This window comes from Rhinolophus hipposideros (assembly GCF_964194185.1).
Source record: "Rhinolophus hipposideros genome assembly, chromosome: 4".
NCBI classification, from domain to species: domain Eukaryota; kingdom Metazoa; phylum Chordata; class Mammalia; order Chiroptera; family Rhinolophidae; genus Rhinolophus; species Rhinolophus hipposideros.
This window is the reverse complement of record NC_138050.1, coordinates 34,550,151-34,574,468: the sequence shown is the minus strand read 5'-3', so window position 1 is coordinate 34,574,468 and position 24,318 is coordinate 34,550,151. Positions and strand designations below refer to the sequence as shown.

The 24,318-nt window shown below is 38.5% G+C and overlaps 1 protein-coding gene across 1 annotated transcript in view; it reads right to left on the bottom strand.

The window, feature by feature from the left end:
* MTMR7 (myotubularin related protein 7) overlaps positions 1-24,318 on the bottom strand; it is a 92,210-nt gene that overhangs the window by 49,691 nt on the left and 18,201 nt on the right. The window contains exons 2-4 of the mRNA XM_081046560.1: positions 9,744-9,866; positions 8,457-8,619; positions 806-963 (exon numbers count right to left, since the gene is read on the bottom strand). Coding sequence (XP_080902686.1) covers positions 806-963; positions 8,457-8,619; positions 9,744-9,866 — 444 coding nt within the window. The remainder of the gene's footprint in view (positions 1-805; positions 964-8,456; positions 8,620-9,743; positions 9,867-24,318) is intronic.

Sequence of the window (24,318 nt, the reverse complement as noted above, 5' to 3'; positions counted from 1 at the left end):
ATTTTAAACAATGAAATTCATTACTTATAGAATAAAAAAGTTACTAAGCTATGCAGATGAGAAAAAAAAATCTGGGGGAAAATTTCAAAACCTAATAAAAAAATGTCAGGGCAAAGGATGGTGGGTGCTTTCATTTCCTTTCTTTTTTCTCTTGTCTTGCTTTTATAAATTCTCTGCAATGTTCTTACTTTTATTACTTTAAATATTTTAAAAATTAACAGGGAAATCAACACTGATTTCTAAACCCATCATTATGGGTTTAGAGAATATGGGATTAATTCTGCCACTCCCATTTCCCTTCCTCTCCATATTCCTTTCTGCAAGTGTAGATACATTTCTCTAGGGAAGTCTCTTGGTGACCTTGTGTACCAATCAAGAGTTCAGTGAGTACAGAGGAGCTGGTGCCAAACTGCCATCAGCGTCTCTGCGACTTCCCCACTAATCACTCGTTGTACTATAAAAAGACTTAATGGGAGAAGAGGTCTTGGCTGGCTCTCCCACTAACTGCTTGGACGTGAGGTCTGATGATGGGCTTGTCTGGATTTCCATTTCCTCAACCATTAGAGGAAGAGTGTGGAGGGGATGGTCTTTGAGGTCCCTTGTTCAAACTTTCTGATACTAGAAGGTAGGAAATATAGCCCGCAATAGCCAAGAGAGATTTAGAAATCGACATATTTATATCTACAAAGAGCTATGAAAACTAAAGGGGATCAAACAGAAGTCAGGCTAAGCTACGTGAAACCATGTGGATTAATTAATTTCATGTGGATTAATTATCTGGCTTTCACTAAATGCTGCCACTTACTCTATAGTCTCTATTCACATCACTGAGCTGCCAATAATCATTAGGGAGGCCCATGCGCTTGTATTCTTCACTAAGATCAATCAGCATCCAGCCTTGTTCTCTTTCTTCTTTATCCAGCTTGGGGTTGAATGAAAAGCAGTATAACTCCTCATATTTCACTGCAAGAAAAGGAGAATAAAGGCTAATCAAGCTCAATCAAAGCCAGAACCAAATCTCCCCCAAACAACTTTGTCTGGGCTGGACCACGCCGAGAGGCCAGCCCAGCTCCTCACCCCTTGGAACCTCCCAGGATCACCTCATCTCTGTGGGCAGGGTCACCCACCTCCTCCCAGCAACAACACGAAGACCTTGGGCCAACTGGATTCAACTTTGCAAGAGCTACTTTCACTTTAGAAACAAAGTCTTCTCAATTTTGCACTTTTTTTTTTAAGTTGCTTTTGAAAGCACACATATTTTCCAGACCACATAAAATACGGAGCATAAATATTAATTAAGAATGCTTGTAGTCATTAGACATCAAGAATTCAATTTGTTTATGTCTATCGAGCTTGGATTTGGGAGGGCCTCTGGGAGGTAGACAGAGGGCTAGGCCACCGCCACATTTTGGTGCTCATAGTATTAAAAAGGAAAACAGTTGAAAAAGCTGTAGAATATATTTAAATGTTTGTACTGAAAACATTTGCATGTTCAACAACTACATAAATGTCATAACTGTACTGCTTATATAATATTTATAGGATTCACATAAAAATATCAATTCATAGTGCATGGCACGCTGGTCCTGAGGGGCAAGTTGAAAGATGTATGATGAAAGTCTTCTTTCAATTTCTGCCAAGGTATTTTTGTCCTTATGTATCGCCTTTTATGCTTGTGAGGCCAGACCCAAAGCCACCACCACCACTACCAATAAGATCTAAGATTTGGTTTTCTTGTTCTGGTTTTCTTTGTTGTGGGAAGCATCTAGGCCAGTGCTGTCCAAAAGAAATGAAATCAAGTCATACATGTCATTTAAAATATCCTTGTAGTCACATTAAAAAACTAAAAAGGAACAATGATACTTTACTAGTATGTTTTATTTAGCCCAATATATCCTAAATATTTTCATTTTAACATGTACATAATATAAAATGTATTAACTGACATTTTATGTATTTTGTTTTGTACTGTCTTTGAAATTCCCTGTCTATTTCACACTTACCAGCACATTTTAGTTTATTCTAGCCACACTTTAAGCTCTCGGCAGCCCCATGTGGCCAGTGGCTACCATATTGGATAGTGAAGGCCTAAGCGCTTCTGGTGATAATAAATCATGGCTGATAATGCGCTGAACCTTTGTTTCGTCCCAGATTTGTTCTAATTAAATGCATACTCCATCTAGTAGGCACCATGATGGGCCTCATTTTACAGAGGACAAATCTGAGGAAAAGGTAGGTTGAGGAATGGTGCCACAGTCACACAGCTAGTAAATGGGGAGTCTGGATTTAAATTAGACAACCTGGTTGTGCAGCACGTACTCCTAATCCCCACACATAGAGCTCCTCCAAGGCAAGTCCTTCTCTCTTCTCCCCAGATGGACCTCTTTTCTCTCTTTTCTTTCCTTGTTCCATCCTCCTGATCTTCCTGTTTTTCTCCCACAGATTTCTTTCTCCTCACAGTTTTCTTAGGTCCCCACATTTATTCCTTAATCTATTGATGGCATTTAGCTTGGACACTTTAATTCTCCTGAATGTGTATATCAGGCCCTGTAAAGAATCTCACCCCAGCAAAAGGCCACAGTTACACACAGGCAGCTTGAGATCAAAATTCAGTTTCCAGTGTGTTGTGATTATTATTGAGATGACTCATTTACAAGGAAAAAGAAAGACATGGATCATATTTGAAGTACCAGACTTTTTCCTTGGACATGAACTCTTTCTTCTGAAAATGAAGTACGAAGACTATGGCATATAAGTGAGGCAAATAAGCTATATTCTATCTCAGTCTCTCTTGATGTCATGTTTATAAACTTGAAAATTTAGATTACTGATGATTTCAGCAAATAAGAAGATATACACAAATAGGTATATGCACACAGAAACACAGAGTAGATAACGTTCAGCGAACAGCATTTCTTTTGATCTTAGCTAATTGAGCAGACAGCATATAAAATTAAGATTCTGTTCTGGGAACAGTTGGCTTGACACTGACACGTCTTTTCCATCACTAAGTACCATTTTCATGACTCAAGCTTCTGATATCATAATGTTAACCGCAAATGCAATTTGTTTAAGATGCCAAAAGAACCTCTTGAGAGAGCCTCAGTTCCCTCAGTGAAAGAAGACCTAATGAATATGGAGTGATAATGCAAGTTAAGTTCTCTTTGTTAAATATTTACAAATAGGTTTGAAGGTAGTAAAAGAAATAAATTCTATGACTACCGATAGTTTTCTGTGTGTGGGCTCATGCTTATTGTCATTGGGAAGAGGCAAGGAAACTGTACCTAAATTAAAGCAAGAATAGTTTATAACAGGCATTGAGAAGATCACTCTTGAATAGGGATACATTAGAATGGGGTGCCACTGAAATTACACAGTTTTTTTCTTTCAGTTATTGTTAAGAAAAAGGGTGACCAAACATAGCTCCAGCCCAATTTAAGTATAATTCTACATGTGGGCAGAGAAACCTACACTTTTGTCAGTCAGGGCTCAGTCTTGTTAATGTGGACAAGCTTCCTACCCAGAGGCCAGCCCAGGGGAAGCCTTCAGCTGAGGACTGCCTACTCGGAGAAATTAGCAGGTACCATTAACACAGGTGAAAACTTTACTGAATATTTCCCATTTACAGTATTCTGTTCCCCTCCCCTTCATCTCCTGTAAAATACCTGGCAGAATTTTCAGTAATTGGCAGGAAGGTAAGTTAAAACCAAGAGTAGGACTAGAGAAATAGCTAGTTCTTCACAGAATCTGTCTGCACCGAGAGAAAATATCTGTCTGTGTTAGGAAGGGCAAATCCCTGATTTGTCATCCACTCCTAAAACAGACGTGTTAAATATTCCACTGGCTTTTCACGTCCCACAGTCTGGGCTATCACATTCAACATAAAACATCTTTAGCAGTTAGTGACTGCAGGTTTCAAGATGAGGTGCAATTAATTAAGGCCTCACCACAAGGGCCCCATTACTAGGAGGACACAAGAGCTCCTCCAGTAAGAAGCAAATAGTCAACACGTCTTAGGCTGAGGAAGTAAACTGAATGTGCACCTGTTTTCAGAAAAAGTGGAAGTCATTTTAGTATTTACTTTATTGACCTACTTAAATCATGTAATTGCTAAACAAAGGCAGACTTAAAGGTTTTTCTATCTATTTTGAAGGGAAAATGACAATTTCTAAAATACTACATTAAATTAATGAGTAGCATTTGGGGTATGTTTCTAAAAAAGCCAAACCAGTGTCTCAGAACTAAGCAGACAGCATAAGCCAGACCCAAACATAGAGGTACATGTTTTGACTGGCATTATTTTGTTCTGGCACTGTTGTTCATCGTGCACCCCTTAATAGAGGGAAGCACGAGCCACTGTGATCACTTCAATGTCAATTGCTCTCATCAACTCCTTCACTCGCAGATAATCCCACTTCCTAATTCTTGGAGATTTACGCAATCAAGTGGAAACACTTTCAACCTGGAATCACCAAGTCCACAAATGGCACTGTCTCTGTATCCAACTTCTACTGATTCCTTCCCATAAAAAACGGGAAGGGGTGTTCATTGCACCAAATAAGAGAGCTATGGGTATAACAAAGCAATTAGGGAAGAGAAAAATAATTTAGCTTGTTGCCCAGATTTCAGGATAAAGGTTATGAAAACAGCATATTTAGGGAAAAAAATATGGGCGGTGGGGTAGATTCCTTCTCATTATAAACTGGGAGAAACCAAAGGTAATTTAATATGAAAATCAAAAGCACTTCAAAAATCAAAATGAAACTTGTAACGACCAATGTAAAACCTAAATGATGAAACGATATTATTGACTTTTCCCTTACAAAAACTTTTTCAAAAAAATCTTAAAGGAGAAACAAACATGAATCAGCATCAGCAGAATGTGAAGGGTGGGTAAGGGAACGGAAAAGTCATCAGAAGGACACAAAATGTGGGGTTTATTAGACCCAAAAGAAAGCTAAATTGCTCCAAACCTTCTGCTTATTTCAGGCACCTTAAAATAAATGAACTTGAAAACCATTTTACACAGCTATTATTGAATTTTGCGTATTTAAAATAAAAGTCCTAAGAACTTTCCTATCTATTTTCAACAAGCAAACGCTCAAACGAAGCATGAGACTGTAGACGCTAACTAACGCTTAGTGGAAAAGGACTGCTGGACCCAGAGATTAGCATCACTGTAAAGGAAATTACCACTGTGAAAACGGCTTAAACAGCAAAGACTTAGACAAGCGCTGGGAAATGTCAAATGAAGCAATTATGAGATTTTAAAAATCATAGTGAATAGAAGAATTGGGGACTAAGATGGACTGAAAAAATAGTTTAGTTAAAATGGGGAAATAAACAAAAGAGGATTTAAATACAAAAGGGCCCACAGATACTACAGAGGGAACAATAATTGCTACAAAAATAAACAGCAGGAGGCAAATTAGAGGGAGGAGAAAAGAAGGAACATGGGAAAATGGAAGCCTTCTGAGAAATAGGGATCTTATAATCATTAGAATTTATATCCTTACTTGTACATTGGATTTATGGGATTAACTTATTTTCTCATCTGGGCCACACCATTATTCTAACCTAAGTTATTTCTTTACTAAAAATTAAGGCGTTTACTGCCTTTACCCTTACATTACTTTTTTTTTTACTGGGATCTTTATAGTCCATGAACAAATTCTTATAAATCTTAATTCATATGAGAGGCAAACCAATAAAATCTCACCAAATTTTGTAGTAATTTTATTTTTACCCTTATCTCAGAAATACTAATTCAGGGAAGAGAGAATATCAAGAACTTTGAAAATATCTCTTTCATAGGCCTTGACTTAAGTGAACTCCCAAACATTTCTTCTTTTGTACAAAGAAAAAAAATAAAAAGTCCTTTATAGGACCTTATGGTTAGCTGTGTCCATGAGGGAAGCTGAAAATACGAGATCTGTGTTGGTGAATAACCGGAATAACCACAGAGAGCTATATTGTGCCACTAAAATTCAAAATATACTACATACACACACACACACACACACACACACAGCCTCTCTTCTGGTATACCTAGAGGAGTGTGAAGTATATTTTGTAAAAGATCCTCAGATGGTTCAGATTAGCCTCCACTACCTCTAGTTGAGACCCTCTCTACATTTCCCCACCTCCATCCAGATTTAGAACGCTGATTCCAAGGCAATGGGCTGTAATCTGTCCTAATTTTAGCATTGCCTTTAACATTAAACTGCAAAGTACTTAGGTTCTGTTTCATCTTCCCACACTTATTACAGTACTATGTTTTATGTGAACTATCATATCTAATTCCAATGTTTCAAACTTCTGGTAGCTTCTAAAAATCTGTTAAGGAATGGCTTTAATTAATTCCTATGTTTTCCTTCTTTGGTCTCTAAGTCTAGTACCTAACTCCTAAAACTTCAACTTTATGAAAAAGTGTTTATTTTAAAAATTGGGGAACACAGTGATTTTCCTCCCTGGGGAACCTCACAATGCAAGTCTTGGCACTGGTTGTCATCGGGGGCCAGAGCCCTCACTGCCACTGTGATCTTCCAGCTGCTTAGCCTTTTCCCAAGTCTCTGGACTATTCCTAAATCTCATTAATCTGGTCAGAGCACATTTACTACCCAGTGACACAGAAACTGCTGGCGCACAGCTGTCCTCACATTCTCGGTTGCATACAACCTAACGTACATCTTCCCAGAACTCTGTTCCAATTATAGTGCCCCCTCTAAAAAGTTCAACTGCTTTTCTGGCTACCTCTGCAGTTTTTTTTCAACACACTAAGATGAAAAGCCTCAACCAGCTGCCTTGAAATAGGAGCAAATAAAGTCAAAATCATCAGATTCTGACAGCTCCCTGGCATCATTTAAATTATGTAACTTTAGCTCTTAGCTATCTATAGATATGGTCATAGCATAAGAAATTGAAGACCCAAATGCCTTGATGAGTTTATAATCAAACTTCTTGTTCCAAGTCACAAAGCATTTAGCAAAGTAACTACAAGCCCATATGCTATTTCCTTACTAATGACTTCTGGGTATCACTACCATGGATATTACTTTTATATAAATGATGTCTTTTCACTGTATTCTCCAAAAAAACTTAGACGTGTATTTCTTTCAAGTAAAAGAAACCCACAGCTCACACAAGCCACACAGGGAACAAGAAACATTTCTTTAGAAATGTGTAGTAAGCTAGAAATCTGAAGAGCCAAGATAAGAGATATAATGAGAGTAGCTGAGAATACATGCAAGGTGTGATCAAACAATGCGGTGAATGCATAAATAAAAAAAGATTATTGTTACAGTAAAAGACACATTGTCATTAATCCCCCTAAAAATACTCCCCCTCGCTTCAAGCACACTTATCCCATCATTCTTGCCACTTTCTGAAGCAGTTCTGGAAGCCTCTTTCATGAGTGTCTTTAGTTACTCTGTCGTGGCTGCCTTGATGTCCTGAATCATTTTGACTTTGGGGAAGAGCCAGAAGTCCCACGGTGCCAGATCCGTGGCACGTAAGGTGGATGAGGACACATAATAATGTTTTTATTTGACAGAAATTGTTGTATACCAGAAGCGAAGTATGACACGGGGTGTTGTCATGAGGGAGGATGATTTATGGCACACTTTAAAACACACCTTCCCTCAACTGTAGCTCACACGTGACTGACTGCACCAAACAAGTTGAAACTTGTCACACACTGTTACTAAGGTTCGATGAGCCGCTTCCCATATTGAAGATCCCTGCCTTTCCATTGGATGGCACTTGGCTACAGCACTCACTGTATTTTGTGATCACAACAGAACGGCTCCATGTCACACATCACTTCTTGTAGGGCTATTTCTGTCAAATAAAAACATTACGGTGTCTCCTCATCCACCTTATTCACCGGATCTGGCACTCTGCAACTTCTGACTCTTCCCCAAAATCAAAATGACCACGAAAGGAAAACATTTTGAATCGATTCAGGACATCGAGGCAGCCATGACGGTATAACTAAAGACGCTCACGAAAGAGAACTTCCAGAACTGCTTCAGAAAGTAGCAAGAACGATGGTATGGATACTTGTGTTTGAAGCGAGAGGGAGTGTTTTGAGGGGGATAAATGGCAATATGTCTTTTACTGTAATGATTTTTTTTTTTAATTTAAACATTCACCGTACCTTTTGATCACACCTCATACTTTTCAAATTAACCAAACATTCTTCCCAGGGAACCCCCACTGAGAAAAAGTGAATACTAAGAAAAATGAAAGAGGTTCATACAGTAAACAACTCAAAGGGAGACCCTAAAAGACAAGGAACTATGCCATTCAGATTTCTTGGCCTCATCTGAGGCCTCAGACAACATATAATTCCAAAAACACTATATAATTCTCAAGTACTGTACAAATTTCTTGAACGTGATTTGTGAACTTTTTAAGAGTGGGTCCATACTGAACACCGAGTTCCTCTGCCCTACCTGGCCTTGTAAGACGTATCAGAGAAATGTACACATCATGGCAGTCTCTCTCCTGCGGTATGATGAGTTGTAATAGCTGGAAATTCTTGCAACGAATAAGCAGAGGGCATCCAGTAGCCGTTGTTGCCTGCTTTTCAATGGTGGAAATCTGACTGTGAAGAATCTACAAAGGTTAATGTAGATACGCTAAGCACAAATAGCTGATAAATATGAAAAAGACTAACACAGACTTCGGAGACACACAGACAAGAAACACTCCCCAACCTTCAGCGAGCTCAACACTGCACTCAGACGACAAGAACTGGGATGTTTTGGGAAAGAACCAACGGTCTAAATTTATCATTTTATTTGTCAACGCCAAGCTTTCTGATAACTAGGCGAATTATTTGAAGCTAACTATTCCGCATACAATTTTGTGCAAGTGCAGGTAAGGGAAAAATATTTTGGTAGTCAAATGTTGATTGCAGTGAATACCTCAAGTTAACTAAGGTCACGAGAAGTTAGTAAAATAAATCTCGCGATCAACAAAAGTTAGAGATGACTCAGCCAGAAGGAGCCGCCATGCTCCTGAATCCACATGGAATGCCGGAGTTCAATAGCAAGCTGAGCTTGTTGTTTTCTAAGCTGTTGGTGATCAGTCAGGCTGCAGAAGACTTGTTTTTTTTAAGGAAATCATGTTGAAGGGCATTTCTGGTGTTTCAGGAGGGTCTCTGCTCAGTCCTCAATGGCAGCATTTCTTTCTTTAAATTCCTCTCCAAATCGTCCCTGCCACCTTCTGCTAAAAACATAACCATGTCTACAGAATACAGGAAAGGCGAAATCCATAATTCAGGGACTCTGACTCTGGTCCTTCTCTCTTAGTTGGGTGGCTATCTAAAATAAGAAATATCTAATGGTCTCAATATTAAGTAGCAGACATACCTTACAATGGGGTTCTACCATCGTTTTCCTTTTCTCTTTTTGACTTTTAAATTATCAGAAAATGGAGACAACACAGTAAAATGACTGTATCTGGAATACTGACATTATTGAATCACTACTTGTCAGCTTTGACATGAAGCACTGGCTATTTCTATCTTTGAAGATGGTCAAATAATTGGTGTTTAAAATGAATAAGCAGATCAAGGAGATTTGACTCTGTACAGAAAAAGGCAGAGGTCACATTCCAAAAACAGTCCTATGAACACGCAAACACCAAATACCCACTCCCTGCGCCCTGAGGACAAACAAAAGAATGGAGGCTAAAACAATGGAAAACGTGTAAAGTTCAAAAGAAGGAATGCATACCCATGTTTCTTTTCTTGTGTCAGTTGCATTTTCCACGAATATGACATGAGTAGCCGTCAAATACAAAGTACCTAGGGCTGCTTTTTTAGAAGATATTCGATCTACCAAGCGGACATTTTCAACCTAGAGAAATCAGTTTGACAGTTATACTAAAGCACAATAGGTAGGCACAAAAGTAAATAACAAGCAGGTAATCTTGTACTTAATCCAAAATATAATTTTGAGAATTTCCCCAATAACAAACAAAATTTGCCCCTTAATGAGATCTTAGAATATGATTCTGTATATCAAAAGATAAAAATTCACCCATTACTTAAACATACCATTAAATGTACCACAAAAGATTTATAAACCCTATTCATTAAGGATACCCTTTCTGTGTTTTTAATAGGTCAGCATTTTTATTTCACTGTAATTACGTAATTCTAATTTAAGGCAGGAAGTGGATGGGCATCGAAGTTCTGAGTTTACAGCATAACCATGTATGAAGTTCTCAATTAAAAAGAAAGCTCATATTTGTCTACTCGCATGTGTCTCTCAGTTGTAAAAATGGTCTCAAGGTTGTCTGCTTCCACATAAATGAACATGAAATGTATTAATAAATACACATCAGGAGCAAAAAGTGTCATAGAAATGTTCTGCATGTTTACAAGGAAAACCCCCCAAATTAAGATGCTCACGTTCATGTATAATTAAATCCCTCTAATAAAAGGAAGTCTCACCACGGAGCGAATTTGAACTGTTAGGAGAGATTTCTGGAAACAAGCAGTTGCAAGGTTCTGTGCAGTGGGATGGAAATGTAATGGGAATAACAAGACAATCTCGACTGGGCAAGTGAAAACTGAAGCAATGCTGACTAATAAGGCAGAGCCAGATGAACACGAGTGTAACGATGGAATGCTCAGTAAAGCGTCTTGCTACTACTACTGCCAAGGAGCAACCACCTACAGACACTGGCTCAACCCTCATCCCTCAAGTCAGGATGCTTTCTTGCTTCCATGAGGCAAGTGAGGGATTAGTGAATTATATTTGTTCCATTCTTTAGCCTAATGTAGAAGCTGTGGCCCTGGTGTAACTGGAGAGCCCACAGCTTCTCAACGGCTCCAGGGAAGACTCCAGGGGTCCTAGCGGACCTGATGAGCACTCCTCAGGACAACTCCAAGGGCAAACACCACTCAAGACATCCAAAGCCTCAGTCTCCTCCCAGCCCTTTGAACCAAACCAGCCTTCGGAAAAGAGCACATAAGGATGCCATCCCATTTCTTCTCCATTTCCAGGGATATAACGAGGTAAATAAAAGATTAGGTATTTAAAATATTTTCCTTAGTCATACCATTCCCTCTGGCGTGGTTATATAATTCCTGAGGCCTTGTGTGTTATGAATGGCTATGTAAGTTTAAGATGTCCATTCAAGAACAGAATCCTTAACCTATCAGCTTACGGTTTGAAAAAGATGTTTCATTTGTTACTGATGTGCTCCACATTCTTTCATAAGGTTGTTCACTGTCTCTTTTTGAAATCATCTTCATATCATTGGTTTACCTTCCTACTAGGCAATTATCACTTCCTATATATTCATAAGAACTGTTTATATAGTAAGGATAGTAGCCTATGGCCTAATTTTTATGTGTGTTTTATAACTGCCTCTTTACCAAACTGATTCTAATAATTTTTTCAAAAAAGTCTCATGGATGTTCTGAGAGGAATATTTTCTGCAATAATGTGTCTCTTTATTTCTAGTATTTATACCTCTTTTTCCCCTTTGGTTAATGATACCGTGTTTCCCCGAAAATAAGACATAGGCAGACAATCAGCTCTAATGAGCTGACAATCAGCTCTAATCATCTCTAATGACCGGGTCTTATATTAATTTTTGCTCCAAAAGACATATTAGAGCTGATTGTCCAGCTAGGTCTTATTTTCGGGGAAACAGGGCATTCAGAATAACAGTAACAGTGCTAACAGCAGTCACTCATGTTGTTTTTGTTTATTTTTTCAATAACAGTTTTATTGAGCTATAATTCATATACCATACAATTCACCCATTTAAAGTGTACTAGTCAATGGTTTTAAGTACCATCAAGCTCTGTGCATATCATCACTGTGCAACCATTATCACGATCAATTTTAAAACATTTTTTATCACCACAAAAAGAAACCCTGTATCCATTAGCAGTCACCCCTCATTGCTCCTCCAATCACCTCAGCACTAGGCAACCAACAATCTTCTTTTTGTCTCTGTGGATTTGACTATTCTGGACATTTCATATAAACAGAATCATACAATATATTGCACTTTGTGACTGGTTTCTTTCAATTAGTAGCATGTTTTCAATCTATGTTTCAAGTTAATCCATTGGAGATTTTATCAGCACTTCATTTCTTTTTATTGCCAAATAATATTCCATTATATGTATACACCACATTTTATTTATCCATCTGTCAGTTGATAGACATTTGGATTACATCTACTTTTTTGCTACTGTCAATAATGTTGCTATGAACATTCTTGTACAAGTGTTTGTGACTACATGGGTATTCATTTCTCTTGGGTATACAACATCTGACAATGAAGTTCGTGAACTTATTGCAACAATGTTGCTAATCGTCTTTTGATATCAGAGGGATTATTCATTTTGAATTTGTATCAACTGGACAAACAGTTAACCAGGTTTACCATTTGGAAGTGCTGAAAATGCTGCATGAAAACGTTAGACAACCTAAACTTTTTGCCAACAATTCATGGCTCTTGCATCACGACAATGCACCAGCTCACACAGCACTGTCTGTGAGGGAGTTTTTAGCCAGTAAACAAATAGCTGCATTGGAACACCCTCCCTACTCACCTGATCTGGCCCCCAGTGACTTCTTTCTTTACCTGAAGATAAAGGAAGTATTGAAAGGAAGACATTTTGATGATATTCAGGACATCAAGGGTAATACGATGGCAGCTCTGATGGCCATTTCAGAAAAAGAGTTCCAAAATTGCTTTGAAGGGTGGACTAGCCACTGGCGTCAGTGAATAGATTCCCAAGAGGAGTACTTCGAATGTGACCATAACGATATTCAACAATGAGGTATGTAGCATTTTTTCTAGGATGAGTTCACGAATTTAACTGTCTGACCTGGTGCATACATATACATCAAGGAATGGAATTGCTCCGTCAGATGGTAACTCTTTGTTAACCCTTTTCAGACACTCCCAGACTGTTTTCTAAAGTGGTTATACCACTTTATATTCCCACCACCGTTGTATGAGGGTTCCAGCTTTTCCATATCTTTGTGAACACTTGTGATAATCTCCTTTTACAACCATCCTACTAGGTGTGAGATGTTATTTCATTGTGACTTTGATTTGCATTTCCCTGATGGCTAATGATGTTGAGCATCTTTTCATATGCGCCTGCTTCCAATATTTACCACTGGGCTTGATGTTGACAATTTTTTAAAATCACATTATGGAAGTGACTTATTAGTTTACTACGAGTTTTGACTTTTGAAAATCAGGAACAAATGTTATGTCTTTTTAATATGTATTTGGATAAATATTTGCTTTTTTATTTTAGTCCTATGTTATCAATAATTAAATAGATTTCTTAATCTTTAAAGAAGTCTTTAAAATATTTACTATGATCATTCTCCCTATAGAAGTAAAGGAAGCCATACCACTTCGATTATTTTTAGAAAACCTCAGTGGAACTGAACAAGGTTCACAGATGGTGGTAGATTACAGTAATAATATTTTTCCATGTCTTCTTCTTAACTTTGGATGCTGTTGCAGTTCATGCTAAGATAGCCAGAACATTCTTGATGGTGACTCTAGTTGTCAAATCTAGATAAAATGAAATAAATCTCAAGAGTTTTGGCACCATCTTAAAAATCCACTGGTTTAATAACTCTGCCTTATTGTTTGGCTAGATTAATTCTACCTCATTAACACACATGATAAACCATATGGTAATAAGGTTTCTTTCATACTTGGAGAGATAATGACTCTTAGGAAACTACCAGTTTCTCTAGACAGAGTTATTTCAATTCATTTGCATGTTCCTAGGAACACCATACCTAAGACAAAGCAGGTATTCACGCTCTACAAATGGCAGCTCATCTATACAAAACACATTACAGTATATCATTAATTTGGGGGTGTACATTTTTTATGTCCTGGGTGTACATTTTTTATTTCTGAAAATGGAATACATCTTATGATTAATATGGTAAGACACCATTATGTCATTTAATTGGCAAGTGTTTTTGTCTTTCTTTGTGGTACATAAAATCGTGGTGCATCTTACAATCACTGATGTTTTAGATTTGCTGCAATGCAATTAAGTTTATAGTCATTGGCATATAAATGATATTTGAAACCATGAGACCTAAAGAGGTTGGTTACCTGGGGAGAGCATGTAGAGTGAGAAGAGAAGAGATCTGAGGAAATCCAAAATTTAAAGGTTGGATGGAAAAAAAGGAATCAGAAAAGCAAACTAGGAAGGAATGGTCAATTAAGAGGAACATCAGGAGAGCATACTGTTAAGGGAAGGTGTGCAGACTCATTAGGGAAAGTGTGCAGACTCAGCGATTTCAGAGAGAAAGGGTGTTTCATATACTGCTGAGAGATCAAGTAAGAGAAGAACTTTAAAATGCCCATTGAATTCAGGAATGTGGAAGATGCTGGTGGCTTTAGCAGGAGTGGTCCTGGGAGTACTGGCATCAGAAGCCATAACACAGCAGCCAGAGGAGTGCACTCATGAGAGCTGAGAAAGCAGAGGTTCTACCACTTGCAGAAGGAAGGGTGGGATTGGGCCGAAGCCAGAGGGGAACAGCCTGGCCACTCAAACAGCATCCCAGAGCAGCAAAGAGCCAAAGCATACAAAGAGCTTTCCAGAAGCAACTGGCATGTCAAGATATTTTCAAGAAAGAAGCCTATTAATGTTGCCAATAAGGGGGCATCTCAAATTGTGATTCACACAGGAAAAAAAATAACTCCCATTAGGAGGAATTTGTGAGAAATAACATTTTAAAGGATTAGAAAAAAGAGATGAGAATCACTGGGAAAGGACTTATCCTGCTTATGTTGGTCTCTCCAATCTTATGAAGCTTTTTACCCTAGCTTTAAAATCCAGTCTTTTTAAAAATTATGAAACGTATACCTCTTTATGTAAGGTTTTAAGATTCAGAAATATAAAAGGAAAGAAAGAAAATCACTCCTAGTCCCATAATCCAAAACAAGCACTGTTCATCTTTCGGTGTATTTTAGAAAATATTTACACCTCATTTTAAGCGTTGTTGGATTTGGTAGTGAAGTGCCAGGTGCAATAATCCCAGGGAAGGGGAGAAAGAATCTAATCTTAGTCTTCTGCTTTATGAACCTTCCCTTTGCCCCAAATCTTCAGGGGAATTGGCTATATACCATAATACCTTGATACGCTAGAGAGGGCTGTGTAATTAAGTAAGAGGAGGGTTCTAAATCTGCACAGCTGTGTCATGGAACAGAGATGCAAAAACACATACTGAAACAATCTGTAACCTGAATGAAGTCAGGCACATTATGTCAGGGTTGACTATGAAAATGCAAACCAACACAGGAGTTGGCAGAAATTCTGGTTGGGGAGAGCGAGCTTTGGACTTCTGAAGGGAGTAGAATGAAGGTGTTCAAAATAACTTTATCCATATCTCATGGAACGGGCCAGTCACAGCTGTCACTTGGTTTATGTAAAAATTACCAAAATAAAAATAAAAACAATTACAAATATTTTTTAGACTACTTACTCTATGCCATGCACGATGCTATCTATCACTTTGCATATCTGACCTCAGTGAATCCCTGTAATACCCCAAGAGTGAAGTCCTTAAACACTCCCCATTTCACAGTTATGTTTAGAGACCTGACACGTTTCTCCAACCTGGAGCTAAGGTCTGCATAACCCCAAAGCCCAAGTTCATTGCTTACCCCGGCAGTGAGCACTGGTGAGTGCCTGTAAGGTCACAGTAGTCCTGTCATTCAAAATTAATATGCTTAGGATAATCAACTCAATTATTTTAAACAACTTTATGCATGAAATTAGCATTTGAAAATAGAATGCTTTGAGGCAAAATCATACTGTAAAACTAAATTCACAAACCCCTTTCAGAATATACTTTGAGATAAACTCAGACACAAAGCCCGGGAACGGGGTGCAAGGGCCTACACTCTGGCCAAGGAGACGTCCTGAACTCTCAGGACTCATCACAGTGAGAACACCAAACATCCAATGCCATTCCACAAAACGTCTATATGTGACACCATGTGAGGACAAAGGTTTTGTCTTCCTTGAGAATCATACAGATTCAATGGAAAACACTGTGCCCCAGTTTAATAGCCTTTTCATTCCCATCCCTGCTTAGTTGGGGTTAGATGGAGGAAAAAAAAAAAAGGTATTGTCAGCGTTTGTAGGCCAAGGCTGAAAAGCTTCAGAGAAAATACTGGGCCCCACCATAGCAGTGCCAGGCCTGAAATGGGATACCCAGCTGAGGAACACGAGTCCAACTTGATCCTTCCCTCGCTGCCTAGAATCAGGAGGACCCTGTAAATCACAAAGAGACAGAGCCTCTCTTAGCAATTCCCCATCATGCCGCCTTCTAATTGCAACCTTCATAGAATATGAGCCTTTACTTTCTCTCCTGCAGCCGAATACTGGACTGTTAAACATTTGGGGTTCCAGAATCATCTCAGACTATCTAGAAAAGTAAAGCTGTTCTGCAGGACAAGAAGCCCAAAATTCAAGGTAGGGTTACCTTTTCTTGAAAAGGACAGAAAAAAATGAATGGCCCTGGCCACCAGCTTTGCTTGGGCCAAAGACATTCAATATCATATAAATTAGGCTGTAGGTCACTGCCATTTGGGGGAAAGAGATCCAGAGGTTGTTGAACAAGGAGAAATCAAAATGTCTACAGCAGCCAAAACCGAAGACAAGTTTATGTTCTAATCTAAGAAAAGCAGCTAGAAAAATAGTTTGTCATGCTAAATCTGGTATCATGACATTTCCTAATTCTACCAACGTGAAAAGTGAAGTATTTGTGAGTCAGAGGGTCTGAGCTCCGATTCTGATTCTGATTTTGAAACTGAACTATGAGGGGCAGGCAGCTGAGTTACTATCTCTGGGTTTTGACTTCTCTAAAGGCCCTACTGGGGACTGAATGTCTTTCTCTATCCTGACAGGGTGAAGTTCTAACTCAGTGGTACCATGTAGAAAAGTTTCTAAGCATGCAAAACAGCAATGGTGGAAATATACACAATAATGCCTCAATATTAAATTGTCCAGAATTCAGCCACTCAGTAATGTGGTTGACCAACAAAACTATTGTGATTTCCTGAGGAAAGGAAGCACCAGACCCAGCAAAAACAGATGCTACAGCAGTCTCTGCAATTAGCCCAGAGGCTGCAGTGATACCCAGTGTTCGAGGCCCAGTGGAGAAAGATGAACACGCCACGCCTATGCTACCCCACCCACCAGCCTGGAGAGAAACTGCCTGAGCCACACTGGCTTGTTTTCAGTCTCCAGGTTCCCTTCTCTCACTGAAGTTCTCCTCCTCTTTCCTTCTTTTGGAGTATTAGGAAATCACTGCCTGGAAATCCTAGACTACTTATTAAGACTTCCTGAGTTATTCACCTCTGATAATTATCACTTGGTTTCAAGTCTGAATGAATCTTCATTACTGTAGTATTTAAAAGATAGTATTTTTGTTGCCGTTCTTTAACAAATGACATCAGATTGCATCTTTTTAAAAGCATTATATTTCATCTTAATGTTCATCATATTCTTTAAGATAAACTGAAAGAAAACATTATGTGAAATAAATGTTTACTTCAGAATACCAACCTGGTTTCTGAAAACATATTAAGGAAGAGACTGCATAAAGGAATTCCTATTATCAAATTATTACAACAGAATTGAGCCATACTTTATGGTAAAGTAAATGAGATGATGTGTTCATTGTGTATGATAGATAAAATCTATCCATCTAGCCATCCATTTTTTACATAGATAATTTTTAATGGTGATGTTCAGGCTACATGACATACAGACCAATTGGGTTCCTTAGTGCCCACCCATCAAAATTCCACACCACTCATCAGAAAGTGGCTAAGTGACAAGGAGAACTTTTTCAGAAACCAACCTTGAGACAATTACAATAATAAGAAGTTAAAAGTAAAGACAGTCCATTTTTCCTAAAGCGTTTTTCCATTATAAGCAGAACACATCACATGAGCCACAAAATGTGAAGACGTACAACACAGAAACATGCATGAATATGGCAGTTTGAAATGCACACTATTAATGTAGGTCCATTACATGTGCAGTGGTTAGCACGGTGATGAGGAGACAGTAGTGGGGGTTCTACTGCTGAAGCTCCCAGAGAGAGAAGCCATCCTTCAGTATCCAGTCTTGGGTGTGGAGGCTGTTCTGGCTTTAAGCAGTGCCCACTCCCTCACCCCCTCACTACCAATCAGGCCCACCCAGAACAAGCTTTCCAGAAAAGCTGATGGTAAAGAAGGAAGCACAATAGTGGCAGATTCTTTTCAACTTCTCCCTTGAGCAGACGGGGCAAAAGAAGGAAGGGCAATAATAGTAACAATACTTACTACCTTTTATTGAGCAACTCTTGAGTGTCAGGTATTGTCCATATACTGTTTCTAACCCAAGCTGGAAGGAAGACATAGTTATTCAATTTTACAAATGACAAAATAGAAGTGCATGAAGAATAAATCAATGGTGCAAGTTCTCACAGCTAGAAAGTGGCAGAGCCAGAAGTGTCTGCTTCCCACATCTGCTTCCCTGGACCTCCCTGAGGTTTACCTCTTCATTCCAGGCCTAGTATTGTAGTTTTAAGGAAAGGCACCATGGCTCAAAAGCCTGGCCTCCATTTTTCCTAAATTTCAATTAGACAGTAATTATGGTTGACAAGGAAAAATATATATCTAAAACGAAAATATTGATAATTCAGTATAGAGAAGCTTGGTGGGGCATTTTAATCCCCTGTCTTTTCATTTCATCTTGTCTGGAGGGCCAGACCTCCTTGGTATGGTAGTCAGCCTTGAAGAGTCTGGTTTTCCAGGACTAGCTGGCCAGAGTCTTCAAATGTGCACCATTTTGTTTTAGGTCAGAAGGTGCAATGACCTGCAGCATGGGGAGAACCACTTCAGGAATGAAGTTTCCCTTCTAACCAGCCATGCATTAATTATAGAAACATCCACCCCATTAGAAATTCCGAGTGGTCTTATTTATGGTAGGTGTCCCTGTGTTGCTAAGTAAGATATTTTAAGTTTCTACCCATAGCTCCTGGACAATGAATGAATGATTCCACCTACGAGTAACTAACTGCACGTGTAAGAAAAAAAGAGAAAAGGTGTACATCTCGGTAATTGTTAATAAATGGTAATTATTGATAAACAAATCTACAAAAGACTTTAGAGATTTAACTCTTGCTCCCACCGAATGATCACCTCATGTCTGTGATTTCATTTCCCCTGTTAAAGAAGTGGTGATGACAGCATATGCAAGAAAGACTGCCCAATTATAGTTGCAAAGTACTTTAGCAGAGAAGAAGAAGAAGTAAAGCACTCAAAAATTCTTCAAACAATTAGAATTGTTATAATCTCTTAGAATAGCAGGGGGGGAAAGCATTTGATTTTTCCAATTTAAAAAGAAGCATTTTCAATATTGTATTATATATCTGAAAGCTATTAAGAAAGTACATCTTCAAAGTTCTCATCAGAAGAGAAAAAATAATTTACTATGTGAGACGATGGATATTACCTAAACTTATTGTGGTGATAGTTTTGCAATACTCATATATACATATATCAAATCATTACATTGTACACACGTTAAACTAATAGAGCTCAGTAAAACTGGGAAAACAAAATCATATCATAAAATGTTACATAATAAACTTGTTTGCAAAAATAATTGAAAGTAAAAAATTTTAAAAAGCTCTTTTTTTCTACTGATATAAAATTGCTTAAACAAGTAAAACAGGGTAGTCATGAAGCTTCTGGAGGTTTCTATCCCAGCTATTGGTAGAAAAATCAGGAACACCAACAATCCTTCTCCCAAAAGGCGGATTTAATCTGTTTAAAACTATAAAACCAATGAAAGTATTTTCCCAGGACCATTTTATTTAGAGGTCAGATATTGGAGTAGAACTAAGGGAAGGGTAAGAATCACAAAGCATAATCCAAGAAAATATATGATATGCAACCAGAAGAAATACTGACAAGATTCTGCCCTTCATAAAACCCATATTGTTAATATAACAGAGACAAATACTCATGGGATACATACACTGAAACTGCATGCAAATAATCCAAGCTGCCTGAAAAAAATAACTGTTTTAAAAATTTATCCTTCTATGAAGCTAAATTGTGTTTAAAACATACTTAATACAGTCAGATGTAATAAAAAGCAAGGTACCTGCAAAAGAACCATATGAAAATTAGACAGCTGCCATCCATCAGTTCAAGCCCTTTTCTCTGGACAGAGCCAGCTTCAGCCTGGATAACTGAAGTAGGAGGGTTCAGATTTAGAAAGATTAAAACCCAGTTTGAAACAGACTCATAATCCAAGGGGTTTAACAGACCGAGGAGTAAACATTGGTATAAAAATTCATCCTAGTAATCTTGATCTCATTTTTACAAGTAAAGCTTTTGAAAAAGGAAGGATGGGTTCATCCAGACCATTTTGTTATGCTGCTTGCACAAAAGGACACTGAAAATGAATAAAGATCCTGGAATTGTATGCATGTTAGAAGGATATTTAGTGTGTTAGCCTCCAAAGTAAAGAATGTACATATTTCCCAATTTGCTGGAAAACTTAAGTCCTTTCTCCACATTAGAAATAGAGTACTTAATACACATATTTCTATAGTTTTTGAGCCATCTACAAATCTTGAACTAATTTTAATAAGTAATGTTACACTCTTTGAAAACTGTAAACTTTGCAAAATTTGCTTTAAAAGAAGAATCAAATCAGTCAAATTTCCTATACAGATAAGGATATTTTTATCAAGGTGAAGAAAATATCTTGATGATCTCAGATCACCTTGATGCCTATAAAAGGCAGGTTGTTGAGTTCCATCTACCTATACAATTGTTAAAACAGTAGATTTGACTGACATTCAACTAAACTTAAAAAATGCCCTGAGAGGGATAATAAAGCTAAAATAATGACACTGAGCCATAGCTACTTAAGTAATGAGAGTGCTAGGAATACTTAGAAAAGGCAGAGAAAAGGGAGCCCATGTTTGCTCAGAGGAAACTATAAACATTATGCCAGGAGCCAACTGTCGTAAATAAAAAGAGTCAGGCACTTGAGAGCTTTGTACGGGGCCCATATAGTTTATTTTGGTAGGATGACCCTGGATGTGTAGGCTTCAAAGAACATGTGCTGTTGAACCAGAGGACAGTCCCAGGACTTATTTCAACACCACCTTAAAATAACCTCAACCAAAAATACCATTTCCAACAAGCACAAATAAGAGAAAAAGAAGAAGAAAGATGTTAAGAGGAAAATAAATGAAGAACAGATGCAGGGCCCATTGTTACTCAAAGAATAAATGTATGGAGTGACCTTTTCAAGATAGCTGGTTTAAAAACAAAAATAGTCACTTCAAAAAATAAAATAGTAATGGAGAATAAGACCTTGCTCTGAACCAATATAGAAAGTCAAAGGCTTGCTTTATTATGATAATGATTTTCCTATAAAAATATATTTCTAAAATTCTAAAATGCTTCTGAAGTTGACATATTTTTGACAAAGGCACTAACAGCAAAGTCTAAATTGCCTATTTCTATAGCTGTTTGGGAACTATGGGAAAGTATTTTTCCAAGGGCAGGTTGTGCCAAATGGAACTTACTACTGGTCCAAAGAGAGGAGACAGCCTGGGCACAAAGAGAACCAAGCTGTACACACCCCCTTCCCACCATCTTCTGGCAAGCACCAGTGCCAGAGGACGAAGAGGTACGGCCCATCCACCCAGGGCAAGGCCAGGTTCCAGCTCCTTTACACAATCCCATGCCTCACCTCTGGGCTCCAAGCCCCCAAGGACAGACTCCATAATTGGCACCACATTATTCTCCTTCTTCTCTTACAGTGCAGCTTCTGGTTCCCCTCAGTCCCATTCTGGGAAATGAGTATAAAGAAGAATGTCTTGCAGACACAACGACCAGAGAAGGCCTCTTCTGAGGCCCAATAAGAAAGGCTGCACTAGTGCCCTGTCACTAGTCTGCTCACCCAGGACAATTGTTCCCTCCAGCCTAATTCTCAGGACCTGCCTCCTTAATGCCACCTCTCCTCGACCACTCCAGTCCCTGGCAATTATTCTCTACCCTTTGAATTTCTGTGACACCTCTAGTCATGACTATTTACTTCCCATTTTTCCTACATTGCCTATTACATGCTCTTTTTACTCTACCACTCTAATTGTTTCCAAGAACATCTATTCTCAAGGAAGGCGCCAGATCTTCTTTTCTTTCCAATATTCCCTGTAGAACCATGAATGCTGCGAGGCCCACACTTAAATTAGAACATACATCAGAAGAAGGAAATAGGAGACACAGTCCTTTGCTTCGTGGCTTCCTGAAACAATAGACCATTGCAATGATGTCATAGCAACAAAACAACCTTCAACTGTGGGATCCTTAAGGAGAGGTACTACATTTTTCTTCCATCTTTGTATCCTAACGCTTGGCACATGTATATGCTAAAGTATCTGTCCAGTGAATGAAAACAAGCAACACTATGGCACAAATAAACAATACGAGGGCTTGTAGACAGAATCAGGTATGATTAACCAGGAATGCTTTACTACTGAATTTGAATTTTCAGACAAGAAGGTTAGTAAAATTCAATTGTGGAAGATGGAGCAAGTACGAGAAACAGAGATAAAAATAATATAATAATAATTTCATCTGCAGAAGTGAAAACTAAATGCCATGTACCTAAAATGGAACTGAGACCTTTACTTTTTTCCATAACTGGAATACAGTATGTCATGGTAGTTGAACCAGCAGTCTTTAAAAGCTGCTGTGAACACAAGCCAGCAAGTAAAAATAAAAGCTGTACCGTTAAACGAGATTTGAGGTTTTAAAATAAAATCCAATTAGTTTGCACACTGGGGAGAGGTTGCCCAGTTGGTGTAGAATCTGAGAAGTTTCTAAAAGATTAGTTTGTCTTTGCTCTAGGTCATCAGTTCCTTGCGTGCTAGCTGTATATGAATACCTAGCTCTTCATAACATTCTTTATTTGGAAATTTGAGACTCCAAGATACCAATGTCCTGCCAGTGAAAGGGAATAGCATAGAGCTGAACTTCGAGTTACTGTGTGAGATTGTGTTTTCGTGCTGTCAGTTGTAATATGCTTTGTGGAAATCCTTAAGGATTAAAGTTTTAGTGACAATGTTTTTACTTGAAAGCCCGGTTTCCCTTGCAAAACTAAAATCTGTGAGCTTGGACCAAATGCAGGTATAACATTCTTATTGGAAGCCATACTTATATTTTCTTATAAAGTCTTTTGAATTAATAAAATATTAGCACCCTTACATTAAAAAATAAGAGGTAAAAGAAGAATAAGACACAAGGCTGTTGAAAGATACTGTAGTTTGGACACAACGTCACATTAAACCATGTCCTTGATTCATTCAGTCAAGTAATATTCACTGTGCACATCTACTCTGTGCCAGGCCCGGAACATTCTGGGTGTTGGGGATCCACCTGTGGCCAGGACAAAGTCACTGCTCACAGGGAGCTTGCACTCTGAGGATGGGTGGACAGGAGAATGGAAAACAAACAGATAGGCACGTTAAAAACAAAATACATATCCATATGCCAAAAGGTGCTAGGGAGGAAATGAAAGCAGGACACGCAGTTGGGTGTGGAGGGCCGGCCCTCAGCATGCCCAGGGAACGTCTTTTCTAATACAACGACTGGGCCTTTCAGTAGAGAACCAAAATAAGTGGGAGAGCCAACCACGAGGAACTTTGGAAAAGGAGCTTTCCAGGCCACAACAGGGAACAACACGTGAGAGGACCTGAGCAGGAACTGCTTCCGCATGTTCAAGGGTCTACAAGAGCAGAGTCTGTGAGGGGAGGCACAGGAGATGAGGTGCGCTGAGCCTTTCCAGCACAATGTTACGACTTGGCTTTCTCTCTGTGGAGCGTGGAAGCAACTGGAAGGTTCACGGGGGAAGAGTAACAGGATCTAGCAAATGGATCTTGTAAACATGGAAGATTTTTTCTAAGGTCTTGGCTTCCAGCGAAGAAAATCACATATAGAGCATTTTAAAACGCTGCAATGTTATTTTTTATTGTTTCATTCTTACCTACAATGTAAGTTCATAAAACTAGGGACACTGTCTGTTTTGTCACCACTGGATCTCCAGGCCTAAAACAGTACATGGCATACAGGAAGCATTCAAGGAATATTTGTTTAAGGTACAAGTAAATGAGTAAATGCATGGCTAGTGTCTCTGAAACTACCCACTTAGCTCAAGAAGGCAGAATCTCTTTCTATACTCCACTCCTCAAACTCGCTGAACAG